Source organism: Echinops telfairi, unplaced genomic scaffold (genome assembly GCF_000313985.2).
Source record: "Echinops telfairi isolate 266 unplaced genomic scaffold, ASM31398v2 ScPeMD7_7469;HRSCAF=8507_0, whole genome shotgun sequence".
Classification (NCBI taxonomy): Eukaryota; Metazoa; Chordata; class Mammalia; order Afrosoricida; family Tenrecidae; genus Echinops; species Echinops telfairi.
In genome coordinates this window covers 84,178,704-84,188,868 of record NW_022111372.1, presented here as the reverse complement: position 1 = coordinate 84,188,868, position 10,165 = coordinate 84,178,704, and the positions used below count along the sequence as shown (strand labels likewise).

Sequence of the window (10,165 nt, the reverse complement as noted above, 5' to 3'; positions counted from 1 at the left end):
AACCCTTCTCTCCCCTCACCTCTGTGAGCAGGCTGAGCTGCAGAGTCTGCCGCTGTGGGGGGCAAGCTCAGAAGATAAGAACGTGTGACTCCAGGGGGAGCAGGTGCCAACCAGCAAAAACCGTCAAATTCATACCAGAACTGACAGACTTCTGTCTTGTCAAATGGTTTTCTTTATCACATAACATTTCAAGAGAACAGATTAGGAGTGCTGCCTGGGTCTTAGCCCCCGTGGTGCTCAAATGTAGTGTCCTAAAATCACCTGGGGGCTGATTGAAATCACAGAGTCCCCAGCTTGCTTCCCTGGCTGTGCATTTTCCAGGCTCTGAGACAAACGGGTGGTCCACAGGGCACCCTTGGAGAAGCTCCACTCCAGAGAAGAAGCCCCTGGATAGTGCAAATGGCTCATGCACTCAAAGGCTAACTGAAAAGTTGGAGGCTCCAGGGCACCCGGGGGGTGCATCAGAAGAAAGGCCTGGCAATCTACTGCCGAGAAAGCCGTCCTTGAAAACCCCTTGAAGGACCATTCTGCTCTGACACACGTGGAGTCTGTTGCCTTGAGTTGAATCCACCTCCACAGCATTCGGTTGGGTTTTAACCCAAGGAGCATGATCATATGCACTCCGTCGGGAATGGTAGAAGTTGAATCAGATTCTAGATGGTAGTATTTGTCAAAATTTCTGAGTCCAGTTTAGAGAATATATTTTCATGCTTCTTCTATTCTTTCATTTCATGCATGTTTACTGAGATGCCACCATGCGTTATGCCTTGGGCTGCTAACCCCAAGGTCGGCAGTTCAAAACTACCAGCCACTCCATGGGAGAAAGATGAGGCTGTCTGATCCCATAAAGAATCAAAGCCTCGGGGCTCCACAGAGGCAGTGCTACTGTTTTATAGGGCTGTTGTGAGTTGGAATTGACTAGATGACAGGGAGCTTGGCTTTCGTTTGTGTCAGCCTTAAAGAAATCTACAGATAGATAGGCAGATGTTACCCCTCTCCCAGGGGAACTTGCATTCCAGTTGGGATTGCACAAGCAAATAATTTTCTTCTCTGTACAGAGAAGCCGGCCACGGGGAAACAGATTTTCTAAAAGTTGGCAAAGATAGTAAACGCCCTTGAGCATAACTACCTCAGGATGCCTCTTCTCCACAATACCTCTGCGGTGGGCTCATCCACCCAGTGTATTTAAATACTTCTGCCACCGGGGCCTCACTGCCGGGTGATTCGGGTTTTCTTGTTCTTACATATTCAGTGCCCTGTCCCTGAAACTTCTAGCTCTCAGTTTTAGTCTTTTGCAAGACATACAGCATAAGTTAATCCTCCCTCTCATAAGAGAGTCGTTAAAATAGCCCAAGATATGTTCAACAGCAGCAGCAAAAAATAAATAAAAAGCACATTTTTAAAAGTCCCTTCATGTAAAACCTGTTTTCACCCATGCACTATAACGTCTTCTCTTCCCCCAGGTGAACACCTGCCGTATAGCCTCATTTCGGGTCCTCTCTTCATCCCAGTTATTGTCCTTTTCTGGCTGCTTTTTACCTGGTCTCTTGTTTTAAAATGCAACCAGTCACTTATTTCTGTCTTTACTAAGCAAACAACAGTCGCCGGTGTAGGTACTGGACAAGAAAATAACCGCCTTCTTCACTGGGCTATTTAACTCTCTGAACGTTACCTTCATTACCTATGTGACATAGCTCAAAGCAAAGAGACCAAGTCCACTGCCCTTGAGATGAGTCCAACTGGTTTCTGAGACTAAGTCTTGACAGGAGCAAACAGTTCATCTTTCTCCTGAGGAGTAGCTGGTGTATTTGAACCACCAACCTTGTGGTTAGCAGCCCAAGGTCTAAACCCACAGTGCCGCCAGGCTAAAACTCCAAACCTCACTGCCATCAAGGCAATTCCAATTCATAGCAGCCTAATAGAATAAAGGAGAATGGCTCCTGTGAGATTCTGAGGCGGAAAATCTTTATAGGAGTAGTCAGCCTCATCTTTCTCGCATGCAGCGACTCGTGGTTTCAAACTGCTGACCTTGTGGTTAGCAGCTCAACTCATGATGCACTAAACCACCAGGGCTCCTTTAGGCCATAGTGTCACAGAGGCCTTTGTGAATAGGCCACCTTTCTTCCCTTCATTACAAACTACCAACAGACTCGTGTGGACCTTCTATAATTTAGATGCTACACTGCCAACTTCCGAGGTCTGGTTCACGTTTCCTTTGTTTCATTGTTAGTTATATGTTCTTTTTCTCTGTTGATTCACACACAGAGAGAGAGAGGCTGCTTATGGAAGCATGCTTTCCTGAGTGCAGAGTGCCGGAGCTAATGGCCATTTGCAGCTCCACAGAGCATGTCAATGTCATATTGACATGTGTGTCAAAAGGCAGGAGAGACCAGCTAGTGTGGTCCCAAGAGGACTCCTGCCAGCTCTGAGCCCCTTTAATGGAGCGGCAGGGCCAGCTTAGACCTCCTACAATGACCTGTAGCCTGTGCTTCCTGTCGGAGCTGCCGGGCTAAGCCACGCCTGGGAGACTTGGTAGATTCTGGGACAACTCAGAAAGAAACCGGAAACGCTCTCTCTAATAACATTCAGCAAGCAAGGACACACCCTGTGATTGCTGATGGAGCTGCAGCCCCCGAGTCCCTCTACTGGACTCTGAGGGCCACTGCACTTGACCTTTTTTAAACAACCCACTACTCCAGTGGCGCTCAACCTTCCTAATGCCGCGACCCTTTCATACAGTTCCTCATGTTGTGGTGACCCCCCCAACCATAAAAGTATTTTCATTGCTACTTCATCACTGTAATCTTGGTACTGTTATGAATCGGGCGACCCCTGTGAAAGGGTCGTTCAACCCCCAAAGGGGTCTCGACCCATAGGTTGAGAACCACTGTACTACTCTTAGCCACCCAAAGGGCAGAGTGGAACCGCTTTCTGGAGGCTGGGAAGCTGGGAGTCCTTACAGGAGCCAAAGCCTCACCTTTCCCCTTGGGACAGCTGGTTTTCAGCAAGCAGCGGAAGGCATCACCCATGGTGCCACCAAGGCTTGTTGAGAACTTAGGGGTACCAAAGAATGTCCTCAAACAAGATGCCGGGGTCCCTAGTCTACACAAGACCAGGCCGGCCCTAGGATTAGAATTTTGGGTGTGAAGATCATCTCTGAAACCATCTCACTGCGGCCTCATAGCCACCCTGATGCGCAAAGTGGCATCTGAAGGAGGATGACTCAGGGGTGGAGGAGCAGCAAGAGCCCCGAAGCCCATCCCCTCACGCCCCATGCGGGTCTGAGTACTTGCTCAACCGTCCACCAGCCCCAGGTTACAAGACCAGCTTCCCAGTCGCCCTGGGATTCCAGGCAACCAATCGCAGAGGAGAGAAGAGTCTAGAAACAAAGTCTGACAAACAAGTGCCATCTGGGCGCTCAGGAATCCAGCCATGTGCTGGCTCCTCTCCTTTTAGAGCTGGTCACAGGAGGAGCGGCACCACACGGATAACATGTTCCTATTTCGCGTTCTAATCCGGGACACCTGTCCCTGCTTTGGGGAATGTGTGATATGTGGGGGCTTCTTCTCAGCATGTGGCCAGCCAGCTGTTGCTCATGCCTTTCCAAATTGGCCTCTCAGGTCCGAGGCTGGCCAACTGGGCCCCCGGCCACCCTCAAATGTGGGTACTAAATTTGACAAGCCTTGAGTCTCTTGGGAATTTGCGGGTCACGGCAGTGCTAGCAAACAGGACATTCACCATGAGACCTCCTTCCTGCAAACAGGATGACTTTGGTGGCCTGCCGAACGTCTTTGAAGAGCAAGGGGGCCTGAAATCCACCAGGGCCTGTCACTTTATGTCACCCCCATTGCTACCCATTCACCCAGCAAACATTTATTGGCCAGCTGCTGTGTCACTCAGGGCTGCTCATCTATCCCCTACACATGTCCCAAACACATGTGGCGCCTCCACTGAGCACACAGCCCCACGCTGGGAGCTCTGCTGGAGATGAGGCGATGGCTAGAGCCCGGGCCCCGCCCGGAGGAGCCCTTACTTTAGATGGGTGGTGAACCCTCTAACTACCGTGACTCAGAGCCCCAGGGCCTGACGGGGCTTTAAGGAGCGATGGAACACGGAGGAGAGAGATGGCCCTCCCAGCAGACAGGTAAGAGAGTTTGGGAGGTGCCCTGGGAGACAGAGTTGGAATGCGCAGACAGACGAGTGAGGCAATGTGGGTGGGGGGTAGGGGAGCCACAGAGGGCTGAAGGCGTGGATCCATCTGAGCTTCCGTTGTGTTCCCGGCCCCTTAGGTTCTGAGGTTTGGCACCCCATCTGCAAGCAGGCAGCCCGGGCAGAGAAGAAGTTAAAGGTAAGCAAGCTAATGCCAGTGATACCAGAGCATCACCAGTGCATGGGGCTTCTGACCACAGGTTCACAGCAGGCAGCCCCCCGTGGGCAGCATCCCCAGGCCCCGTCTCCTTCACAACCCGGATGTGCTTTGCCCCACGTGTGTGTCTACCACCTGTCTCATTTATACCCTCACTCGTTTTCTCTGCATCAGCCATGACTTTTCATTTCAGCAAGCTTCTTTTCAAAGAGCACTCTACCAAGTGCAAAACCATGATCGGGTACCATGAAGCCAATTCAATGAAGATGAAACTAGCATCAATTCCTGATAGATAATGCTGCCTTCTTCATTTTTGTCTTTAAAAAAAAAAAAGGATGAGGGAGGAAGGGAGTTTTCCACTGCTAGGAGTTGTAGAAATTGCACGGACACCAAATTGAAGCTTCCCCTTTGATCTGATCAAGAGGATTGAAATTGAATTTTACATTTATTCTCTCTCCCTATGGTGCACTGCTGACAAACCTGCCACTGACGCTCAGCTCCCTGGAGCCTCCCCGTTCACCCACTGCCCACACTGGGAAAGCAGTCCAGGCAGCTAGCCCCCCGAGAGAGCTCACGGGCTGTAAGATAGGCGGTCTGGAAGGGAAGGGAAGTGACCGCTCTGGAACAGCCCTGTGTTTGCCAGGAATGAGCGCCCCTCATAATCTGGAGTGGCCTCTCATCCCCTATGTCCCCAGCTGGCTTTTAATGTCGCTGCCATCTTCCAGCTTAACACCGCATTGCTCAAGGGAACCACTGACCCATCGTCGTGGTTGTTCAAGAAGGTTTTTGTTTGCGGTTTTTGTTGTTGTTTTTAAGTGTGTCCCTTAGGTGCCTGTCCATTTGGGACGACTCGGCATGGGGAGCCAAGGCGTGAAGTTTTGTCAGCTAGAATGAGTACTACAGTCTATTTGCTTAGTGTAAATGCATTACTGGCTGAGAGGACCAAAAGAAGACAGATTCTGTGAGCAACTTTCCTATTTAAAAAGACCAGCTGCAAATATAAAGAGAGTAAATCCATTTTCTCATGAGCAATCTAAAGCTCTGTTCATTCTGGGATTTCATTCCCACTCGGGCATTGATTTATTTAACTAATTAATTTTAAAACTTTTTTTAGCTTTTAATACACTTTATTTGAATCTTCTGAGTATGTACAGTGTGAGGCATGGATTCTGTTTGATTTTCTGCATCAGGAAATCCATTTTTTCCCAACACCATTTGTTGATACTCTCTTTCCTGATTAAATGGACTTAGTAACCTTGTCTAAGATCAGTTGAACATAGAAATGTGTTTATTTTTAGACTTTCAATTGGATTCCATTAATGTGTGTTATGAATTAAATTATTTCTTCCAACTATATGTCCCAATTTGGCTAGTCTCTTTTTTTCAATCATTTTGTTGGGGGCTCATGCAACTCATCACAATCCATACATACAACCATTGTGTCAAGCACGTTTGTACATTTGTTGCCATCATCATTCTCAAAACATTTTCTTTCCACTTGAGCCCTTTGTATCAGCTCCTCATCCTGCCACCCTCCCCCCCCCCACCGCCATTCCTCCCTCCCTCACGCACCCTTGATAATTTATAAATTATTATCATTTTATCATGTCTTACACTGTCCGACATCTCCCTTTACCCATTTTTCTGTTGTCCGTACCCCAGGGAAGGGGCTATATGTAGATCCTTGTGCCCCTTTCTACCCCACCCTCCCAGTATCACCACTCTTACCACTGGTCCTGAGGGGTTCCTTGTGTTTCCACCTCCTATCTGTACCAATGTACATCCTCTGGTCTAGCCAGATTTGTAAGGTAGAATTGGGATCATGATAGAGGGGGAAAGGAAGCATTAAAGAATAAGAGGAAAGTTGTATGTTTCATGGTTGCTACACTTCACCCTGACTGGCTCATCTCCTTCCCGAGATCCTTCTGTAAGGGGATGTCCAGTTGCCTACAGATGGGCTTTGGGTCCCCACTCTGCACTCCCACTCATTCACAAGAATATGATATTTTCTTCTTAGATGCCTGATACCTGATCCCATCAACACCTTGGGATCACACCGGCTAATGTGCTTCTTCCATGTGGGCTTTGTTGCTTCTCAGCTAGATGGCCGCTTGTTTATCTTCAAGCCTTTAAGACCTCAGACTCTATATCTTCTGATAGCTGGAGACCATCAGCTTTCTTCACCACATTTGCTTATGCACCCGCTTTGTCTTCAGTGATTGTGTCGGGAAGGTCAGGCATTGATTTGAATGGCAGGATGCTTAGGGAAAATAGAGAAGTAACCAGAGTATTTTCGCAGTATGGCTAGCATTCCCGGGGAGAGTTGCACCCTTCCATCCCGTCTCCCCCTGCCTACCAAGCCTGCAGTGCAGCCCCTCACCCTTCTGTCTCTGTGTTTCCTCACAGCATAGGCGGACATCTGAAACTTCCATCTCACCCCCTGGATCCAGCATCGGGTCGCCCAACCGAGTCATCTGCGTACGTAGTATTTTCTGACCACCAAAGGGCTTTGCTTTCTCCTTAGTCCTGGTTTCCAAAGTTCTTAAGGACAAGAGAGTGACCAAAGACAGCCATCTGCATTTCAGCCAACAGACATTAAAGGCATGCCTGCCATGTGCCAGGTTCTCTGCCAGGTTCTGAGGATGCAGAAGGGAACGGGGCAGATCTAGGCCCTGCCCAGTCCAGTTACCAGAAGCACACACGAGTCACAGGAGGCAGGGGCAGTTCGGTCGGAGCACCAGAAAGGACATACAACTGGCAGCAACTGGCCCTCAAGCTCTTGATGAGGGCCAGCGTCGGTACAAGGTGCCTCCATAACTGAGCCCTGAGCAAGTGGGAGCATCAGGTGGGATGCTGATGTGGAGGTAGAGGTGTGTGGTAGAAACAGAAAGGAGGAAACCGCTATGTGAATGGGGAGAGTTCATCATAATGAATTTTCAAACATACAGAAGTGCTTTCTAACCATGTGAGTAATCCCACCAGGGCATAGACCATTTGGAGGTGCCAGGGGCTCCCATCTCTAAAGACATTCCCATGAAGAAAGGCTCATCATCTTCCAGGGATATGGCAGTAGGAGTGAGAGTGATTTAAAAGACCCCAAAGGTACCTTGGATGAGTAGTTCATTTATCCATCTGTCTATCCATCCAGTCCTTCATTCAACAAATACGTGCTGAGTGTCTACTACGCACTAAGTGCTGAGCTTGATGCTTAGGAAACTGGAGGTGAGCCACACAGATCTGATGCCTGTCCTCGTAGTGTTCAATCATTACCTGAGCGATCGGTTGCAGTTATGATAAGAGCAAGGATGATGTAAAGTACTGGAGGCTCTGAGCATGTATACGGAGGGAGCTGACAGTCTAGGGCTGGCTGGGGAAGGGCATCTCTGAACAAGAAATATGTAAGCCCAGGTTTGAGGGCTCCTCCTCAGAAAGTAACAGAAGGGAGCGGAAGTAGGCAAGGCTGAGATAAAGAGAACTGACAGTAAGCAAACTGAGTCCGGTTGACCTGGGACCCTTGCAGCCTTCCGCAATTTGAAAGAGCCCAGAAGACCAGATGCGAAAAGGCTTCAAAAAGTTGGTGGGAAAAGGGAATTGTAAAACCACGGGAACTTTCCAGGAGCTTCCTGAAGCCCCTTTGTGTCTGGAGAAACTGGTCTATAGCTTCGGCTTTCCGTGCAGGTTGCAAGCAGGTCTCGTGCTCTGAAAGGTTGGCGGTTTGAGTCAGCTCAGAGGCACCTTGGAAGAAAAATCTGGCTGACTATGTCTGAAAATATCAGCCACTTAAAACCCTGTGGGACACGCAGTTCTACCAGGGCTCCGTGACTCAGAATCAACTCCACAGCAACTGGTACCGGTATTGGCGCGGGTAATCTATAGCGGGAAACCCATGCCTAAGCAGCCAGTGTTGGGGGTTGAGCATGCTCACCCCTGCATCTCAAGTCTACACCCATTTTCTTCTTCGCTCCCGGGTGATGCCCGGATGAGGAGGACCAGTGCCTCTCCTCCCTCTCTCTGTTCAAAGGAGAGAAAGCCATGCCATCGCGGACAGCAGCTTCCACACGGCTCTTACTGCCATCACAAACAGCAAGCTGCTTGGACCACAGGACAGACGGTGCACGCCTCCTGCCCAAGAACAAGAGAGATGATCTTGCCCCTGGCTCATGAATGGGCTGGCCCACAACAGGGTGAATGGGCTTCATCTCAGGGCCGGCACTCTGAGGTTACTGACAGTCCTGAGCTTGTCTTCAGCAGGTCCTTACCAGAATGCGAGGGCGAGAACTCAGAAGGCCGCTGCGTTCTGCCGCTGTTAATCACGGGCTGGACTCCTCTGTGTGCTGGGGAGCCCCGTTCACCGTCATTAAATAAGAACCTCCCTCATGATGCTCGCTCTGGGGGCCTGGAGAAAGCTCCCTAAGGAGCAGCTCCACTGCAGAGGAGCAGCAGCACCTGGGGACTCCTGCCCGTGTGCCCGCCAGCTGGGGCGGATACACTTTGTCCCGTGGGCACCTTGGGTCTCCCCCTCTCCTCTCTGATGGTGCCTCTGGGGATTGACACCCCTATCTGATGAGCCATGTTCTTAGGCAGGCCGTCCCAACCATGTCCTCCAGATAGGGGGACGAACCCATCCAACATTTCTGCCTCTGTAACCACAGGCAGAAAGCTAGAAAATGGGTTGTGTTTTCCCAGATAGTAAAGCGTGATATTAAAAGTGAACCTACCAGAGGCAGAAAGCCTTCCAACTTCGCTGCAGCAGCTCCACGGACTGCTAGGATCATCCTCAGGGAGTTGGGCTTCGGCCGGCGCCGTGCGTGGGCTTCCTTCTGTCCTGGCTTATCGTGTTAGGAGGTCTCTGACCAGTCACTGAGTCTCCAGGGTCCCTTCAAAGCCGTGGAAGGAGGCTTTCAGAAGAAGTGCACCTCTGGTATTTCGGAGGCTTGGGGTCAAGTGCATGAGGAATCGTCAGGGTTGAGTTGGAGTTGGCAAGTCGCCAAGAGCTCTCAGCCCTAGAAGGCCAACATCCCAGAGCAAAAGACAAATGGGCTCTGCTGGTGAGGTGCCCTTTGCATTGCACCCCAACATTGAGGTGGGTGTCTGTCCAGGCAGGCGTCGACAGACGTCAGATGGACCCTTGAGGGGGCTTAGCTGAGGAGCGTTTCCTGAGGGGACCGTCGACTGCAGGCAGAGTTAAGGGGACCCAAAAAGACTTACAACCGGGCGTGTGAAAGCTGGACATTGGATGAAGAAGGCCAAAGATGAATGGACACATATGAATTACGGTGCTGGCAAAGAACATTGAAAGTACCATGGACTGCCAAAAGGACAAACCAATCTGTCTCAGAAGCAGTACAACCAGAATGCTGCTTCAAAGCAACGATGGCAAGACTTGGTTTCAACGGCTTTGGACGTGTTCTCAGGAGAGACCAGTCCCTGGAGAGGGATGTCATACTTGGTAAAGGGCCGTGAAAAAGGAGGAAGGCCCCGACAAGGTGGACTGACCGAGTGCCGGAACAAAGGGCTCAGACCTCAGAACAAGCGAGAGGACGGCCCAGGCGGTGTTTCAGGCCAGCGCACAGAGACAGGGCCACGATGCCCAGGCGGTGTTTCAGGCCAGTGCACAGAGACAGGGCCACGATGCTCAGGCGGTGTTTCAGGCCAGCGCAGAGACAGGGCCACGATGAGTCATCGCTGTTTCACAGCAGCGCACAGACAGGGCCACGATGCTCAGGCGGTGTTTCAGACCAGCGCACAGACAGGGCCACGATGCTCAGGCGGTGTTTCAGGCCAGCGCACAGACAGGGC

At 50.5% G+C, this 10,165-nt stretch overlaps 1 protein-coding gene across 1 annotated transcript in view; it reads left to right on the top strand.

Annotated features, from left to right (window-relative positions):
- The window catches only part of ABLIM3 (actin binding LIM protein family member 3), a 144,739-nt gene that overhangs the window by 103,116 nt on the left and 31,458 nt on the right, over positions 1-10,165 (top strand). The window contains exons 7-8 of the mRNA XM_045284718.1: positions 4,226-4,348; positions 6,773-6,844. Of these exons, the coding sequence (XP_045140653.1) occupies positions 4,226-4,348; positions 6,773-6,844 (195 nt within the window). The remainder of the gene's footprint in view (positions 1-4,225; positions 4,349-6,772; positions 6,845-10,165) is intronic.